The sequence below is a fragment of the Ascidia mentula genome, chromosome 7, assembly GCF_947561715.1.
Source record: "Ascidia mentula chromosome 7, kaAscMent1.1, whole genome shotgun sequence".
NCBI lineage: Eukaryota > Metazoa > Chordata > Ascidiacea > Phlebobranchia > Ascidiidae > Ascidia > Ascidia mentula.
This window is the reverse complement of record NC_138572.1, coordinates 1,774,619-1,794,942: the sequence shown is the minus strand read 5'-3', so window position 1 is coordinate 1,794,942 and position 20,324 is coordinate 1,774,619. Positions and strand designations below refer to the sequence as shown.

General features: G+C 35.9%; 3 protein-coding genes across 3 annotated transcripts; all 3 read right to left on the bottom strand.

Moving 5' to 3' along the window:
* Positions 1-170: 170 nt before the first annotated feature.
* LOC145908228 (uncharacterized) lies at positions 171-3,687 on the bottom strand. The gene is made up of 9 exons (XM_082995458.1): positions 3,424-3,687; positions 2,915-3,052; positions 2,677-2,733; positions 2,321-2,422; positions 1,964-2,086; positions 1,609-1,696; positions 1,202-1,258; positions 950-996; positions 171-777 (listed from the first exon to the last, which is right to left on the bottom strand). Exons 1-9 carry the CDS (start codon positions 3,517-3,519, stop codon positions 760-762), a joined length of 726 nt encoding a protein of 241 aa, XP_082851584.1. The 5' UTR covers positions 3,520-3,687; the 3' UTR covers positions 171-759.
* A 640-nt stretch (positions 3,688-4,327) lies between these two features.
* Positions 4,328-9,121, bottom strand: LOC145908227 (membrane-spanning 4-domains subfamily A member 8-like). The gene is made up of 9 exons (XM_082995457.1): positions 8,862-9,121; positions 8,554-8,688; positions 8,120-8,176; positions 7,946-8,062; positions 7,282-7,404; positions 6,342-6,426; positions 5,821-5,925; positions 5,279-5,331; positions 4,328-4,803 (listed from the first exon to the last, which is right to left on the bottom strand). The coding sequence occupies exons 1-9, from the start codon at positions 8,961-8,963 to the stop codon at positions 4,786-4,788; spliced, it is 795 nt and encodes a 264-aa protein (XP_082851583.1). The 5' UTR covers positions 8,964-9,121; the 3' UTR covers positions 4,328-4,785.
* A 7,569-nt stretch (positions 9,122-16,690) lies between these two features.
* On the bottom strand, positions 16,691-19,911 carry LOC145908889 (uncharacterized). Its single transcript, XM_082996209.1, has 8 exons — positions 19,825-19,911; positions 19,410-19,594; positions 19,020-19,260; positions 18,431-18,646; positions 17,945-18,054; positions 17,499-17,664; positions 16,974-17,100; positions 16,691-16,893 (listed from the first exon to the last, which is right to left on the bottom strand). The coding sequence occupies exons 1-8, from the start codon at positions 19,909-19,911 to the stop codon at positions 16,691-16,693; spliced, it is 1,335 nt and encodes a 444-aa protein (XP_082852335.1).
* Positions 19,912-20,324: the final 413 nt, after the last annotated feature.

The following is a 20,324-nucleotide window of genomic DNA, read 5'->3' as shown; positions in this document are numbered from 1 at the left end:
TGTAAATCATGGAACTGGTCATTTACCCTAATATATCAAGCACAAGTTGATAAAAATTAAAGCATAACATCGTGAATCGTGATTTCTGATTACTTACCACGGAGTAAACTTGCTCCTTTGCGACAACTACCGGCGGAAAATAAATTAAAATATACACCTTTTATGCTACACAAAATTTTATTAAAAGTGTTTGAAGACACAGCACATTTAATCATACTAAATTACACTGAACAAAAAGGCACGAATTACTAATCACCGAAGATGTTTGTGAACTTATGCAAAAAAAAAACTTTTCCAGAGTAACGAAAAATGGAGTCGTAATTTTTGCACAACCTAACGAAAAAAATGTATATTGGCAAGAACAACCATGATTTAAGATGAATTATAAAAATCTAGAAAACGCACAAAAATTACAGTGTTCAGTTTGCAATAGTCAGATGTGCTATTACTATGCATAAAACAACATGTTAAACAGTGAAGACAGGTTTGCATGAAACAATATATCACAATGTACACAGTTAAGTTTATGGACGTTGCAAAATAATTCTGGACAATACAACGTTAAAGAAGAAAACATGGTAAACTTAAACTTGAACATCACAGTCACTTATTTATGATAAAACTGACAAACATACAAAGGAACTTATGTAAAAACATGTTTACCTGGGCACAGTTATATTAACACAAGGTTTGTAGGAAATCAGTGAAGATTGTTATAAAAAAGTATATACATACAATTTCCTCCTTAAGGATCTGGTTTTAGAAAGTTTGCTTTTCCTTGAAAAAATTGCTTAATTCACAAACAATACTGTCAAGTTGATAGGAAAAAAAGGAATCAAAGTAAAGTTAAAAATTGCATCACTTATTTTAAGAAAATATACAAAAATGCTATAAATAATTAGACTTAAATTTTTATGCAGCTTACACCACTAAAATCAAAATCACTTACAACATATTGAGGGGGTGCCTGGTGTTGCGACAAGGACGGGTACATTTCTGAAAAAAATTTCAAAAAGAATAACAAAATGCTTATTTTTTAATTACATTTGTTGTTTTGTGTGGTCACACAGGTGCACACAATTGTCTCAGAAAGAAAAAATGTGTATTAATTTAAAGTAACTTTAAAGCAAAGCAATGCAACTTCATCATTAATTTACAAACTTAAATAAGTAATATGTTTGTCACATATAGATGCACTTACGGCCTTGCATTGGGTGTTGACCATTGGGATTTGTGGCAAAAACTGTTGGCTGTTGAACTGCAACATATAATTTTGGAAAGGTAAACAACAATGAGATACCTGTCAGGCATACAACCGATATTGTATTACATTTCAAACTGTATGGAAGACCAACAAACAAAAGTCCAATGTTACAATTAAACAGGACAATAGAAGTGGAATTCCTAGCAACAAAGCTATTGTTTTCAGTCTTATTGTCTCATTGGTGTGAGTGTGGAGTCGACAAGCTTTATGTCTTGCAATGGATTTGCCTTATGAATGACAAAAATTTTGAAAGAAACAATAGTCTACACTGGAATAAAACACAAATACCCTTCAAAACTACACATATAGCAAACCCATTATGTATCACAAGAACATGGTATTACCATACTGAACTTGCACTCCAGGAATGGTTGAAACTTGTGCTTGATTGGGGTAAGAAGTTGTGGTAATAATAGTGTGATTAGCTGGGCCCTAAAAGACAAAAAAACAATGGCATAAGAATACGATTTATTTTCCCACATTTACACCCAAAAATCTATAAATGTTAAAGATTTAACTTTATATTGAGGTGAATCAAAACAAAACAAAAACACAGTTTAAAAAAAATACTGCAAAATGCACAAATAACCTGACTATTAAAAACAAGGATGTTTGCATTGGCAACAAAGGATCACATCAGAAATCACTTCACATTTTTCAACTTCAGGTGAGATTTTTTTAACAATTATTTAATATTACCAAAACTCTTCCAGTGTAAGTTTTTCCACATCCACCAGCACAGCAGCAAGATGAGTGAACAATTGCCAAGACCAGTTCTGTGAAGGCCAAGAAAGAGAGGATTCCATGAACAGTAGTAGTTGGCTAGAAAACATTCACAAAATATGATTTTCATGTGAGAACAAATTTAATCATTCACAAAACTTTTGCATTATAAAGTGTACTTGCCCATGAACACAACTTGAAGGTTAACACTCTTAAACACTAATATATATATATATATATATATATATATATACATATATATAAATATTGTTTTAGGTGACTTTGGATACTAACTGATCATTCACAAGTTTATAAAGCATAACATTAACTTACAGCACTAGCATATCCAGCATATACAGCTGCAGGAGTTTCAATAGCAAACATAATGCCAGCACTGATTGCTGCAAAAATGCTGACTATCATTCCACCTGTCACCTGACAAAAAAATAGAGCAAAAGTGGTTAAAATCCGAGCAAGAGCAAAAGTGGTCAAGACTCATAAAAAGTCAAGCATAAACACTACTGTTTAGATCCACTCATCAACTGACATTGGTTTTGTTACTGATACCTCCCTTTTGTACTGCTTAAGATTATTAAAAAGTGCATTTGAAACTAAAAATATGGTTATATATGTGTTGTTATAATAAGTTATGTTATTATATCTTTTTTTTTTGTCTACAAAAAACAAACCTGACATGATTCTGGTGTATACGAAGCAGCAATTGCTAGAATTCCTGCAGCAACAGCCTGTGGTAAAAAAAGGACAGGATTGAAGTAACAAAAGTTAAACATGTTTCTATTGCTTTTCAACTACCCAGCAAGAACAGAAGTGCATTTTGATTTAGTAGAAGACTACCAACAGCTGAAAAAAATTTACGCATTCATGACAAGAGTAATTGAAAAAAAGATTTAAGGACCAAAAACTTACAAAAATTCCAGTCCAAATACCGGAACAAGCAGAAGTCAGTCCATATGTTAAAAAATACTGAAAACCTCCAGAAGATTCCATTGCCACAGCCACAATTCCCAAAATAATTGCAAGAGTGCCAACAATCACCTGGGAGATCTACAAACAAAGTTTAAACTTCGTTTTTGTTGTTTAAATTGAACTTACGCTGTAACATTTTCCAAAATTTACATAGGCTACCACAAAATCATACACCAATTAAAGCGTAATTGTCAAAAAAGGGTCACCGATTGAAAAGTATGAAGCAGTATTTAATTTTATCAGCAATCTATGCAAAAAGATTAACATAAGGAAAAAGTTAGTATGCCCGTGCAATCAATTCTGCCAAAAAAATGCTCCATCCAAATTACTATAACTTTCCAATCAGGTATAGAGGGTTATGCAGGGAAGTTTTAAATCTTTTATTTAACAAACAGCACCACAATTTCAATCATTAATAGCAAATACCCCACTTTACTACTTTCACTTACTCCAACTATACTGAACGTTGTTTTGTATTTTGCAGCAGGCGAAGGTTCCGGATCAACTTGTGTAGTTGGTGGATTGGTGACCACAACGTTTTCCATTGTAAAGTTCTGTTTTTATTTCTCACACAAAATGCTTGTCTTAAACGACTAATGGTGTTCTAATATACAATCTCAATCATTTATTGAAGTTTAAATTCGGCTTCAACCAACCTTTTCTGGGAGTTAAGGACGCCACAATCAAGTGTACCAAACACGTTACGGATGAGTTAATATCGCATACGATTTCCTTGTTTCCATTTTTTAATAAGAAAAAATAGAAGACGGAACCCCCAAACCGTTTTTTTTTTGCATAACTTTATCCTCAACAATCAACAAGGTTACTCTTGCAGTTTAAATTACTTATTTTAAATAAAACAGCAAAGTGTGATTAAGTCTTAAACCTTTCAACAATATGAACTGTCAAATTAAATGAACCCGAATCCGATCCCATTGCGTATTAATTTTACTTCCGAATCGGATAATAAAAATCCGATCTGAAACTGAAAAATTTTAACTATTGCACAGGACTATAAACGCATTTTCCAGCGCTCGGCCGAGGCACAGCCTTGCATGTTAGACAGTGGCTTAGATTTGTGTGTGCAAATGTCGCGTCGAACACTCAGCAAGTGCAACGTGTTCAAAACTGGCCGCAGTGCAGCGCACTCCTGATTTTACGTTTAAGCGAGAAATAACGCGGTATCTTCAAATAAATATCCCACTCAAAGCATAAATTGCTCTAGGTGACAGGGGTAAATAGCACAATGACAATCGGTTGTTATTTTTCTTAATTGCTTTAACCAGTTGAAAAACTGCATCGACCCCTTTTTGTGGTATTTAAGTGCTACAAACTCAGTTTAGGAAGCAGAAATATATACATTGGTTTAACCAAACAGAAAAACACGATTCAAAAATATGTTCAACAAGAAAATGCAGAGACAAATGAGAATCAGTGGAATTGTCACACAAAATGAAATAGCTCTGACCACTTACAGAATGGACAAAGTTGAACAACTGATAACACAGCATTGTGTCTACACTAAAAAAACACATAATGTACAATAGTTTTGGAAGCAACAGGCAAAATTAACCAGGTTTTCCTTTTTGGAATGCTTTGGTTGACACTTGAACATGCAATACTTAATAACTCAGGTAAATTCAAAATACATATGACAACTCACAAGTAACATTTATGCAATATTAAGCATCCAAAAGTAAAAAAAAATACTGTGTAAACACAAGTTACTTATCATCAAGAAATGCTAGTGAAAATGTTGTTGGGGATATTACATACAGAAGATAAAAACTGTCTTGTGTACTCTTAGTTTCTTAGTAAGCAGCTTTCTCCTACACAAAAATAAAAAATATAAATAAAGTTCTGATATAGATGTAATGCAGCATAATATATAACCCAAACCTACAGATTTAGTTGGCACTTAACCCCTAGTGACATATCTATAACCCCCAGGGGAAAAAAAGAACTGTAGATCAAGATTCTATTACCACTAATATCAAACAGACAAATATTGTGTTAGGCCAGAGTGATCCAAACTGTGAGCCACATGCGACCCCGTTATGATTTCTTGTGGCCCACACGGCACACCAGAATATTTTCTAGTATTGTGGCCCAGTATACCCGCAGGTTTGGCCCACCCTACGTTGATTAGGCAATGACACCAAGGAGGTTTCACAGCAATTGAAATATGTGGAAGCTACACTGTTTTCAAAAGATGGTTTGGCAAAAAATTATGGTTATAGGCAACTGTTTTGAAATGTATTTACCACCAAATTACAATTGCAACTGCACTTCTTAATTACTTACCGAGTATTGTGGCGGTGCTTCGTTTGTTGGCATACTAACATATCCTGCTTGCTCTGAAGTACAAAAACATATTTTGTTGACATATATTAAGAAAAAAATTGCCCAAATGACTTACACAATCCATTAGAAAGTAATATTCCAATACATTTACAGAATAGTTGTTTTGATCAGAATAAAGTGAATTTATGTTTGTCTTGGTGTAGATGACTAGTATCGGGATAACTCAACTTCCATATTTATATTATATTTTCGTAAGTTTTTTTTTGTGTTTGAAAGTAACCATTACGCATTTCCCTAAAAAATCGTCACTATGTTTAGACATATATTTGAAATATACCAAGAAGAATGTTCTTGTTTTGTTGCAGAGAAGACTAGCATTATTTTTAGCCAGACATCACAATGAATGCACTACCTGTATGTAATTTTATTTTTATGAGTTATGTTATTAAATTTTATGTCAGCTTTGCAATAAATATATGTTGCAACTCGCAAGTGCTTAAAAAAAGATCCATTGAAACAAATGGAGTTAAAAAAGAACTTACGCTGTGGCATTCGTTGGCTCGGAGCAATGGGTGGCTGTGTCATGTACGGCTGTTGCTGATGCATTACTGGGTTTGGAACTTGTACATATCCAACTGGTTGTTGAACTATAATATGAAATAATATCCTGATTTAGCATGGGGGCAAGTCAATCCACTCTTGTCTAATATATAGTAATTAATTTACTTAAATCAGTACTAAAACAACCTAAAAAGTCAATAGAGATTTTAGTAGAAGATTATGTTAGCATGCAATTTTTGGAAACAAATAAACCCTACAAGGTTTTAAATTTTACATGCAAAACAATATTTTTGTAACTGCCATTGGACATTATACCTTTCAAAATGTTATTAGGTTGATAAAGAGTTTACTATTCTTATTCAAAGGCACACAGCTAAGTTTGGTAAAAGCTTTACTGATGTCCACAAAGAACATTGCTGCTTACAAAAAGTTTGCAAAAACAAGGTCGGTAAAACTTATATACTTTGTTTTCATAAGAAGTCACAATGAAAAATTTTTTTACCATATTGTATTTGCTGGCCTGGCAATGCAGTAACTGGGATTTGATTTGGGTAAGTTGTGGTTGTGATGACTGTGTGTGATGGGCCCTGAAGAAATAAAGTTTAAAATTTCGTCTTTTGCATAAAAACATCGATGAAGGTGAAGTAAAAATAATTCACCATAACACAAAGAAGTTTAGTGAAAATTGTTCGCACACAATTATTTATTGCCAAGATCATTTGTTGGCTTACATATGACTTTGCACAGCTCAGTATCATAATTTTCTTTTTTAAGAACAACAAAAGGTAGTATGTCCTATAGGAAAGGGCTGTGCTTTTTGTTCTTACACGTCCATGTAGATCAAACTTAATGGTGGTAACTTAGCAACAAATGTAATGTGACATGATGCATTTCCTGTTGTGCTAATATTATACTGTGACGTCTGGTTATGAATGACATCACATAGTCCGACTCTATTGTCTGTTGTGTTACTACACGCTATTGTTAAATAGTAAATCAATAATGAAACCAAACACAGGGAATTCGAAATACGAAAATTGTGAATTCACTACAACTAGTTTGTTCATGGCATTTATCTTGGTGGGAATATATTCTTAAACATTCCACTACCTATGTTGTGTGCAAAATATGGCAAAGCATTATTTAATTCACTTTCAGACATAATGATTAACCACAACAAGACATGTGATAAATAATTATGGGTAGATGTTTTCCTATTTCTTTAAAAATCAGTATGCTTTTTACTGCTCATACAATGTAACAGTTTACAGCAAATCTTTGTGCGCCTACAGGGGTGCGTAGATGTGTTGCGTCCGCCCCAAGCAGAACTTATGGGAGTGAAACTGCTTGTTAAACTCCATTTAGGATGGTGAAACCCTGTCCTGGGCTTTGTTACACAATATACATAGTTAGACAATCAGGAAACTATTTGAAATAATTACCACAACATGTCCAGTGTAAGTATGGCAGCATCCAGCAGCACAACAATAGGCTGAATGAACGATCGCCAACACCAGCTCAGCAAAAGCCAAGAAGGAGAGGATTCCATGGATTGCCGCAGTTGACTAAAAAAAATGTTTATTTTCAACAAGTGAGGGTTTGATTTCTTTGAATCGCCTGTATAGTCTCTATGGCTAACAAAACTCAGTAACGGATTAGTACAACTGTACAAAATATGATAATAATCCTAAGTCGTCTGTCTGTTCAAAAACAGTATTTTGTATTTATAACAAAGGTCTGAAATTCAAACGAAAACTTGCAAAGACTGATAAACAGAAATATTAGGTGTGTAAGAAAATCAACTTTGCCATCGCCATCTTTGCAGATAAATTTACAAAAGAACAACAGCACTTTTTAGTTATTTCTAGATATCCTTCACTTCCAGTAAATGGATCACACATACCAACTGGTACCGAGTAATATTTGAAAATGCTTTAAAGACCACACAAAAAGCCCTACTAGACCACATGTTTGTGAACTCTGATAAATATTATGAACTGTATAATTTGTGAAAACATACAATGAACTAATTCAAATAGACGAGTAACTTTTAATGCACAAAGGTTGTAAAATTGTTTGGTGAGTAACCAATAAACTGTTACTTACTGTATATGAATAGTATACTCTACCTCCAGATGCATACACAGCAGCTGGTGTTTCAATAGAGAACATAAGGCCAGCAGCTATGGCAGCAAATATACTGACAACCATTCCTCCATTAACCTAGAAAAATATTATGAAACCTAACAATAAAATTGAAAAAAAAAATTATATACGTACCCTGCAAGGTTCTGGATTTGCTCCTGACACAATACCAAGCACTCCAGCAGTGAAAGCCTGTCATCAAAATAGAACAAATCTTGTATGTTACAAAATACAATTGGGTAAAAACCTATTGTGCAGGCCATAGTGGAAAAACAGCTACTTTTTTACTATGTAGAATGGTGTGTAGACATCTACAAGGTGCCTATTTACAACTAACAGCGATCTTTTGTAACCTTTACTGTATGTCAAAAATATCAATAACTTTCTGTGCCAACATGTTTGTGTATTAAACAATGAAATATATTTGATTCATTGATTGTATATATTCGTTAATGGAATATGTTCTCAACTTCTCATAAATCACTCTGTGTGCCATCAATAACAACCTCATTTGCCAGGAGTTGATGCCCCTGTTGCTAAGTTTGACAGAACATAGTCGTATGACTTACTAACACCCCTGTCCAAATTCCAGCAGAGACAATCGTGAGACCAAAAGTTCTGTACCAATTTCCACTACTTGACTCAATTCCTAGGTTAACAATGGCCAGTATGACAGCCAAAGAACCAACAATCACCTGACAAATCTGCAAATAAAGTTACAAATTAACATGAATGGAAAGCAAAATCACAAGCTGCATGTCTTTAAATAGGATTTTGAATACAAACTGTATTGAATACATGTAACACACGAAACATAAATAAATTCAAAAGCTATTTATAATAATGCCTAATAAATATTGAAGCTATTTAACCTTACCCCCACAACTTTGTAAGCTTTTTTGTATTTTTCCCCTGGTAAAGGTGCTTGTGGTGCCACTGTCATAGGTGCTTGGGCTGAGGCAACTACAAAATTTGCCATTGCAACAAAAGTTTTGATAAATGTTTGTTAATCTAAGAACACAATTAATTACTGAAGATTTGTTGATAGTTAACTTATTACTGAAATTGCTAAGCACGTACAGGTAATTTTTATTTCATAAAGTTTAATTCCATTTTACAAAAGTCAGAAAAATGCAATTACTTAGTATATACACCACAAAGTTTTTGATATCATGGGAGAGTTCAACCTATCAAAAATACTGTTAAAAAAACTGTCGCTAAATTTCATAAGGCAGTCAAGCTGCTGCATTAAAGTTTTTCTTGGATCACATCAGATGAATAATGGGTGGAATTGATTGATTGGTTATAGTGAATGACAAGCAGAGCTTGCTTGACAACCTTCACTGTTTTTAATTCAGTTTGTGTACAATACATCATCATCCCAATATACTATCTGAAATTGCAAGGTATAACCTATACGCCATGCGACATGCACTAAGGATGAAACTTTTCAGGATAATGTTATTTATTGCTATCTTAGCCATATTGTTTTTCCTGAAAACAGCGCAAAACGTGTATTTTGTTTCTTAGTTATTCACTATGTACGGGCTATGCATGCCACTTTAACGTAAAAACACGCAATACACAATAAAAAGTTTGCCAAGTTTTTATCTCTCTGCTTATTGACATATTGAGTCAGTCAACAGCAAATTATGACGTATGGTCACGTGCATACTTGATTCGTCACGGACAATTTCAGCTTTGCCCAAACGTAAGTTTTTCCCACAAAAGGATAAACCCAAACGATACAATAAGCGTTTTATTAAAGAACTCATATCCAAATCGATGTATTTTAGGGTAGCCTTTTTATTGCCTGGAGCGTTGATGACGCGAAGTCGGAACAATGAACAACCAATGTTTGCTGTAGCCTGGGCTAGGGCCGCTGGGTTCAAAAAATAAACAAAACATCTCGTCGTTATTTGTGCTTGATTCAGAAGTCAAACGAAGTGGGTGGCAGCAGGTTGTACGGCTGTAGCAAGCAATTTTAGGTAAGTTAGGAAAGAGTGCAGCTTGTCAGTTAGGTTTTTGAAAGTTGTTCCCATTGGTTTCTACAACAGGTGTGTCTACCTGTTTAAAGCAAAGTAACATTGACTTAGAAAAGGTTCTAGCCCCATTGTTAAGTGCTGGGAGCGTGTGCTGTATTAAACCGAAATAGCAATTAGGCGCATATACAAAACTTCAATAATTTTAATACAAACTGCTTTGTAAAAAGTTTGCCATTGCAACACAGTTTTGATAAATCGTAGTTAACCTAAAAACACAAATAATTACTTAGATTTTTTGACAGTTTAATTTTTAATGAAATTGTTAGCTACATAAAAATTTGTGTAAAAAGCATAGGTAAATTGTGAGATTCGTCAAATTATGTAGTTCTATGTCAAAGCTATGTTTAGACCATTATTTTTTGTCTAAACAGAATTGAGGAGAATGCACTTACGCACATGCCGACGTCACAATGCTGTAGGTAAAGGTTGGCTGTAAATACACTGCATGGTTTATATACGAGTTCTAGAATAAAATGTGTGTGGCGTAGAGGTAAATCCATTTGTGGGAAAAATTTACGTTTGGGTAAAGCAGAAAATTTCAAAGGGCATAAGTGTCGAGAATTGATAAATTGCGTGATGTTGTTGAGAAGAATGAACATGAAAAGTTAAAGCTTAGCGATCTGGAATCATGCCAGCGTCAATTGGCTGAACTACTTAAGTCCATGTGCTACGCGAATGGATGTGAAAAAGATGAAAGGCACTCTGCAGGGGTGCTTCGGTTGTTAGCAATTGTTTACGGTCTGATAAATTTTGTTTAGTCCAAAGCGCTTTATGAAACTTCCATATTTTTGAAGCAAGCTTTCCGAGATAAGGTTTTGCGTTAACGAAGGTTACAGGGCTGTTTGGACTGATGCACCTCCCGAGTCTTTAGGTTCGCGCCTTAGCGATTGCACTACAGGAGCGTATCGGTCAGAAGTAGTGCAGTTTTAGCGATGCATTGTAAAATTATGTTTGAGAAGAACGCGTCAGCTACCCGGAAACATTTCAGCTCTAATTAATTTGCTAGGTGACCTTCATTTCTATTCCCTGCATTCCTTGCTGTAAATTGAGTTAAATAGCCTGAAAACATCAAATGCCTTCGGTATGACGGAAATGTTGCGGGGAAGTGTCGTTCTGGCTTAAAAAGATTAACATTAATAGTTTGTTATATGTAAAGCTTGAGAAACATTGCTCTAAACTATTTAACGTGTTGTTGTTGATCCAGTTTACCTTCTACCAGCCCTCTGCAGTACGTTGTGTAATGTAAACAGGTCGGCACACGAGTGCTGGAAAGGTATGGCCTCGTTTCGGTTTTTGCTGGTTCTTTTTAGAATGCAACCCCAAACGTCACAGCTCTATCTGATACTCCCGTGATGATTATTAATCAGATGCGCACTTCATTGTCCATTGTGTGTACCTTATAAAGTAATTAAACCCTGTTAGTAATTGACAAAGAATACCAGCGCTTTTTTGATATATTTGCTATTGATGTATTGCTTACGAATGAATGCATATATTGACACTGAGCAAACGAATGTAACTCTGTCTGTGATTGCTTTGAGCTCTTGGTGCTGTCACAAACCACGTAGTAATGATTTAGCCCCATGTACAATCATTCACAGGTAGCAGAGTCACGGCAGCCATTTTGTTGAACACATGAACCGAAAATTTACCGGTTGAGAATTTAATCACTGTCTTAAGTTCATTTGGTTTTCAGGCTTGGCAGCCCAGGCATTACAGCCTAGCTTGACCAACCTTTTTCCTGACAAGTCGGAGCGAGATTTGAAAATCAAGCCTCCAGTGAGGTTTGAACTCACGACCTTGGCCCTACTCTATACCAACTGAGCTACAGGAGCTCAGCGGTTTCGCGCGGTATATTGTGGCCAAGGTAACTTTATACATTACTGCACTGTCTCGGATTTGTTGAATCACAATGAATTAGACTAAAAATTACCTCGAAAACGACTAAAAAGTTACTTCGAAAAAAGTTATTTAGATATGCTTTTTTTTCAAAAACAGAAAAAGATAGTGCAAAATAAAGGTTTTTAGTAGCAACAGTAAAAAAGTAGTTTTAAAGTTGGTATACTGGTTGGCCGTGGTTCACTATTTGGAAACTAGGTTTGGATAGCCATGCTGTAGATATGGAAAAGTCACCCTTTAAAGGCCTGTCGAAAACCGATTTGTGGTTGGCTGTATATGGCGAGACAAAACATGAGACACGCGGCACAGATCACTACGCTTTACAAGCCTGTCAGTATCTGCTAACAAATCAGATGAAAACGATGTGTTATTTGAATGGAGTTGAGAAGAATGGAAGCTACACTGCTGAGATTTTTCGGCAATTAGCGATGGTTTTCCGGTTTCGAAGCCCGGACAAAATGAGTTTAATAAAAAGTGCTGGCTTGTTTAATGCAGCCATTGTAAGAAAACCTAAAAATGTGAACAAGATAAAACAGGAACTACTCGATCACTGTTCTGATGTACTTAACTTGGCAAACGCAGAATTAACAAACGTAAATCTTGTTGAACAATCCAAAGCCTTTCATAGGAAAATAAAAACTATACGCAGTCAAGTCAAACAGAAAGTTAAAAGATTAAAAGTACTGAAAACTGTGGAGCTAGAAGAAAAGAAAAAAACACAATACGAAAAAACAAAAATTACAAATGTTTCCAGGATCCAAAAGTCCATTACTGATCAATTATTGAATATGCTAAAAAATATAATGGAGGAGTGTGTAGAAATAAAAGGTAAACCACCATGTGAATATGCATTACTTGGGATGGGATCACTTGCCAGAGAAGAAATCACTCCATATTCTGATTTTGAACACATGATTATTCTTGAGGAAGGTGTGAAAGTAAAAGATAATTATGAAGAAATTCTTGAGTATTTTCGTTGGGTGTCTGTCATCTTTCAAATAATAGTATTAAACTTTGGAGAAACTATTATTCCACGCCTTGACATTGAGGGTTTAAATTCCTTAGTTAATAACGGTAAGCACCGCGAATGTTCAGATTCAGACACTGACGAAGAGATCGATGGATCCATAGATGAAGACTGCAATGATTACATAGATCAAAACACTCATGATAACTCTGGAGAAAGTAGCGATGAGTTCACAGATGAAAGTGATGATAAACAAATTTTCAAATTCTTATCTGGAAGCAATTGGTTTTATGATGCATACACAACTTGTGGGGCATCACCAGATGGACTTGTCCCATTTGCCTCAAAACACCCACTTGGTCGTCAAAAAACCCTTCAGAAACCATGGATAACAGAGCTAATAAAACCAGTAAACCTTATGTTGGAATACCTGGAAAGAGAGAAAGATATTAAAAATGGATATCATCTTGCCGATATGCTGCTTGCAACGTGCTTTGTACAAGGATGTCACGGCGTATATGAAGAATTTAGAACAGGGGTTATCAAGTATCGCAAACAGGCAGCACAGAGTGGAGTATTCAGCAAACAAATTATGGAAGATATGCACCAGTATGATACTGAGAAAGTCCTACAGAAATTACAAATTATTGGCAACCTTGATGTTAAAAAGGATATATATCGCAGCGTTACGCTGTTTATTGCTGCATTGGGTCGGTATCACATGCTAGACGCTGGCTCATCATTTGATATTCTCAGAGAACTGGAACAGAAACATTTATGCGACAGATCAATATGTCATAGTTTTAAGTTTGCTGTTTCGGTGTCGTTAGAAACAAGGTTGAAGGTCTACATACACTGCAAGGGCCAGTACGACAATCAATGTTTCTCCATAACACGTCAACGTAATCCTGAAGATGGCGATTTTGGTTTTGTGGATGAGGTTGGATGCTATAGTCTTTATAAGTTGTTTGAGATTTCGTTATCCCTGCAAAAGTATGTCATTGAAAATGTCATTCAAAACTTAAGACCTGATAATTATGATGCCGACGAATTCAGGAATGATAAAATAGAAGATGAAACCGAACAATGTGAAACCATGAATAAAACACGCATTGTATTTTGCCTTGGAATGTACGAACAAGCAATGAACGAAAGCGAGAAGTGTTTATCTATTTTGAATACCTGTGATTTTCATCAGTACAGATTGGTTTATAGTCTTTTTATGTTAAATAGACACCGAGAGGCTACCGAAAAGTGCAAATTATTTTTGGAGGAAAATAACGAATTTAAAAAGAAAATACTTTTTGTGTATGCAAAGAGCTTGCTATGTTTAGAGCGTTGTGAAGAAGCCCTAAAAATGTTGGAAATGTGCAAGACTCAATGTCATACATCCGACAACGAAATCGGTGAAAATAGTGAAGTTGACGGGTATGCATGGTTGCTGTTGACTGGAAAATGTTTGTACCAATTAGAAATGTATTCGGATTTAAATGCAATTTTCAAACAATTAGAAAATGACTCTGACTTGTGGAAAGCAGAATTATTAGGCCTTATCGCAAATAATTTATTGAAACTTGGAGAAACGGAAAATGCGCTAGACATATTTAGTTTAAGTCTTCATCTTCAGAAGAACTTGACTCCAGACGAAACTATGGATGAGCAAATCGCAAAAACACTGAACAATAAATTTTTATGTCTAATTGAACTTGATGATTGGGAAGAGGCTTATCAATGCAAACAAAAAGAATTTAACATCTATGATAATTTACTTGAAGACAATCTTATGAAAGAAAGTATTGATGAAGTTAAGGAGGTACAATTGTCCGTTTTGGTTGAGAAGTGTGCAATTGAAATCGAAAATCTAAACTTTGATGAAAGCAGTAGAAATCTAGCAAACACTTTGATCACAAGTGACACAAGCGGCATTGCCTTCAATGAGAAACTTGAACTGTTTGCATTACTTCGAAAATGCTACATTGAATTAAAACGTCTCGACAAAGCTGAAATATTATTTAATAAAGAGGTGGATTTCAGAAACAAATTTTGCGAAGACCATGATAGTCATCTACAACTAGCCGAATGCTTCCACTGCTTTGGAAAAGTGTTGGAAGAAAACAACAAGCAGGAAAAAGCCCAAGAAATTTACCAACGCGAACTTACAGCGTTAGAAGCTGCACCCAAAACCAACAAAAGCTCTAAAATACTAAACCGGAAAGGAAACTGCTACATGTCTTTGAGGCAATACGAAAAAGCAATTACGGCTTTTGAGGACCAAGACAAGAGCACAAACAACTATCTTTCTATATTGGATGGCACTACGTTTGCATCAACAATAAGAGACAAAGCAAAGGCGGATCACCATGCAGACAAGGCAATGGCGCTAACGAAACTGGAACGGTATCAAGAAGCATTGGAATCCTACCAATGCGAGCTTCGAATAAGACGACAACTAAAACAGGAAAATCAACTGGATGAAGCGGAATGCCTGATCAATATCGGGTTTTGTTATTTTGAAACGAGCGACATTGAGAATGCACTAAGCACATTTGAAGAGAGTTGTGATATCAGTACCGAAGCCCAACTAAGTCAACGTGCTTGTGAATCCTTGTTTCAGGCTCTCTTTGGAATAGGAAAATGTCTGTACGAGCGAAATAGCTACGAAATAGCAGTAAATGTTGGTATTTCGGCTATCTCGATCCTGATGAGAAGTTGGCGGCATAGAAGGGACAAAGCTACTGTGAAGAAGTGGTTGGATAAAATGGAAAGCTGTAACACGTGTTCTGATGCACTTAAGTGTTTTAAACGAAATTACAAATTCCTTCTTGACATGAAACGGTCAAAATACTCAAGAAATATTGACTGTTTGAAATTGATTGACAAATCCTTGACCGTTTTGTCCAAATCTTCTTCTAAATAGTGAGACTTTAACTTCAGTTTGGGGTAAAAACAATTTTCAAACTGTTCGCAAAGCGTGATTTCTCTGCTAGCTTTAACCGTTCGAAAGGAATATTTCTTGTCAATATTTACTCTCCAGGTCAATGATTAACAATTTCTTGTGTGCACGAAACCATGTTTGTTAAAGGCCTTAGTTAGGTTGAGGCACCAACGAGTTCAACATATTTCTGTTTTATTTGCTAGTGTTTGTAATTCCACTTTCGCGCACCAACGACAATGCACGATACCAAGCACTGTTGTTTTAAACATGTGAATGTTGGATACACGTTCAACGTATGTGTTTAGTGATTAAATTCGGATTCGATGGAATATTTATATATGTCTACTATTAGGAAAATTTGAATTTGGTTCGGCACATCCCTAATGTAATCTTGTAAAGCCGATTTATTTATGTGGCTTTCAATGTTCGTCAATTGTGACACATAACAAGACCTGCTGTGTGCCTATTTTGCTACGAGACCTGTTACTTCCCACACATTTTTATTACACTTCTTTGCGCATGTTTGCAATAATTGTGTGGATTGAACCTGTTCAATGAAACTTTTAACCTTTTCATGTCTTCAGTATGTCTTACAGGTCTTTAATTTTGACCTATTCGTGTCTATAATCCAATTAAAAACAAAACATCATGTTACTGTATTGGGTATTAATCAGGTGTGTAAAATGAAACCAATATGGAGCAACGGTGCAAAAAAAGATAGAGATAGTGCACTTGACTGACAAATTGACAGAAAAGAAAATTGCAGCAGGCGCGTAAAATACAAACCAGCCAAAGTTTGGATGAGTGGTCGTGCAAAATGTATCCAATTTAAAAGCATGTCTGAGGCGCTAGAGACCGACTCACGAGTTTCCAAGGACTCTGCCAGCCAGCACAAGCGTTCCTGTAGCTTCGTGTTCGATGGCAAACATGAACGGCGAATCGACTTTCAAGCGAACCTGATCGCCCTCGGACACTGGAGGCGGTGAAGGGCGTCTGTTGACTGGCGGGGAATTCCCCGGGGATATTCCCCTATCGGTGATGCTAAACTGAGTCAGTGCAAGTACTACAACAAAAATAAAAGATTTTACGGAATGAAACAAAAGAAGAGCTTTGCATTTGCCATAGGTGCTTGGATATACTCACATTTCGTTGCCTTGTACGTCACAGGTATGACATCAGAAGATCCGTAAATGTCCAGATATTCTCTCATAAAATGAGTATCCGTATCTTTTTTAACCATGTGGTTAATCAAGTCGTAACACGTGGTTATCTGTAAGAAAACATAAAAAATTCAATCATGTTTCTATTACACATTACGACTATTTAGTTTACATTAATGGAAATGGTCGTCTAACTCGATAACTCTTATGGGTTCGTCGGAACCCATGCCATTTTCTGTATCACGTTTATTGTTAATGTGCAGAATAACTTTGCGTGCAAAAGAAATAGATTTGATTTAAAAGTGAATTTCCTTCGTTAGAATCAGTTGGGTTTCTTTTAATTTACATATTTCGCCATTAAGCATCTTCTTTTGTTTATATGGAGAAGCAACGAACGACCAGTTAATTTGAAATCACCATAAAATCTCGGACTGTACGTTAACAAGGACATTTTTCGCCAAACATCAGGTTATTGGACCTTGTTGTGTCATTTTGTTCCTAAACTCACATTAATCTTTGGTAGAATTAACTGCGCCGGTTGAAGCAGAAAACTCGACTTTCCCAGTTTCCATTTCTTCGTTCCTTCCTTTCGAAACTGGTCTTGTATGCTTTCAATGGTCAGGTTTTGCGTGGTTTGGTAAATCATCATTCGGAAATCCTGTCCCGATGAAGCACTATATATTTATGAATAAATGTTTGTGTTTTGTTTAGATTGGTGCATAGGCCATAGGAAAGCAGCAATACACAAAAACGTCCTATACAAAGCACATGGGTACTTTGACCCAATTCGCATACATTTAAATTTCTACTAAAAACGAGATTCAAATAAAATGCTAAACCAAAAGTTGCAAAAAAGTGAAGTTAACAGGAAGCGGAAATCCATTAGGATCACTCAATTTGCGTCACGTACAGAATCGTTGTTAAGAATAAAGCTGCCTCGTCCGACACACTTACGTGAGCCTGATTTCATAAATGTTGGGCATTCCCCTTCTGTGACACGTGTACACGCCGTTTTCTTCACAGAGTAAGTAGCGAAAAACTCCCGTCGATGCGACTCCGTCGAGCTAAGGATGAAAGAAACTAGTTGCGGTGAAAAATTCTGACAAACGCCTCGGGCGACTCTCACAATTTCGCAAGATATTGGAGGTTTACGCATCGGAAACGTGAGGTGATGCGGCTTGCGCACAACGAAATGGGAGAAACGATAGGTTATGAATAAAATATAGATTGCTATTAAGATCACAAAGTCACAGGAACAATTTTCTTGTGACATTTTTTAAAATTTTCTGCGTTAGTCATTTTTGATTTAGTAAAGGCAATAAACGCAACAGTTATTATTGATCGTTTATTTACAATTTTACAATTATTATAATGGAATTAATATTATTATAAAGTTCAACAGAAACGCCCAAACAAAAATATTCCAGGCAAATTCCTCACCATCTGGAAGTGTTTGTTTGTTTTCTTGGCGCTTAACCGGAACTTAATCCTCTCCTCACTTTCCGTTGCCGAAAACTTCCACAAACCCCTGAAGTTTACCACATTGATTGCCACTAAACTTTCCTCCTCTCCGTCGGTGAAATGACGTAGGAGGTCGTTGACACCCATGATTGACCTCTGACTCAACATACGATCCATGGGCGATGCAAAACCATCCTACAGAGATTTATTTACAATTGTAATCCTTTATTATCGCACACTGTGTTTGCAGAATATATTGAACCAATTTGAAAATCAGTCCGAACCAGAAGGTCTTTGACAGACTGTCGATCGCGCACCGTATCACGTGAATCTTTATTATCACAGTTTTAATGTGAGTCTCGAAAATAACAGCTACTGAAAAAAACACATGGTTTAAGGATATTTTAAAGCATAAAAGGTCTGATACAAAAGTTGATTTGCAGCGTGATTGTTGTTACACAGTACGCAATAGTTTTCGACCTAAATTTCGAGTAAATGTCACGTTTTTCATACGAACGTTTGATTCACCGCAATGAAACCGATAATTATGATGTAAATATCTCAGTACCTCGGTAGTTCTACGTCCAGATGTGATAACTTCCCAATTTAAAATCTCTTCGCTTGTTTCCCACTCAGGTTGGTTTAAACGACGAAGATAAAGCTCGGTGAAGGAAATTACGTTGGAATCCGGTGCACGGTTACGATTTAAACAGAAACTTCCCAAAACATTTTCTCTGATGATTCCACAAATTCGGCGGAAGAAGTTAAAAGAAAGGAAGCGGAGAAAATGGTGACTTTCTAACTGGCGTCTGCAAAAAACGTGTTGCTACATAAAATCCCATATCAGAATATTGACCAAGTTTTGTTAGAGTCGCCACTGTAAACATCAAAAGCAATGCAAAAAAATATCAGAATCAGAAATCATTTGTACATATTTTGTATTTTGTTTATATTTTACCTCAAACTCCCGGTTGACTCTCTGTACAGAGCGTTGAATATTTCAGTGATGCCATAAGCGGAAAAAGCAGCATTGCCGATTTCGAAGTTTGGCCGGTTCAGTCCCGGCATTGACATCACGTGACTTGTGTAGTTTCGAAGATTTACGTGATATTGACGCACGGCGTAATGGCTGTGGAGGCCAGTCTGTTTGAAGAAAGAATATTCTTGCAAGACACCAATTTTCAAACAAAAACTCTTATTTCGTGGCAATTTTTGACAAAAGTATAGGTTCGATTATAAATTAGACACAATACAGGTAAAAAAAAGACACGATTTCTGAAGAATTTGAGCATCCTATGTGTTCAATGCACATGAGAGGGTTCTTTATTTGCACCAATCACATTGTAGGAATTCCATACAGCCGGACAAGTTACCTGTTTTACATCGCACGTTGCTTCGACTGTCACCTCACTCACGTACAATGAGACAACAAAGATCAACAAAATTCCTCCTGTATCCATTGCTAAACGTTAAAGTATCCTAGAACATACAAAAAAGTGTGTCAATATGTAAGGTAGCTTCGCTTTCGTCAATTGTGCAGAAACCCGACTTTAAACCTCAGCATAATCAAAACACTTGCACACGTTTTGGTGAAGTCGCAGTAACAGCATAAAGACGCTCTCATAGTGTTAGAGCACAGTAAGAAAACACACAAAATTTCATGCGAACCCAACAGAATCCTGCTAATTCTTAATGTTGAATCAGTGCTGAGGTAGCCATTGTTTGACCCAGCCTGTCTGTTCCCGGACATTTATATTGGGGCAAAGTAGACGAATTACGGCTCCTAGCCCTCAACATGCAAATGAAGTTGGATGTTTCCAAGTAACAAGTTACTTTCTCCTTACCTGGTCTGAACGCGATAATGAGTTTCTTT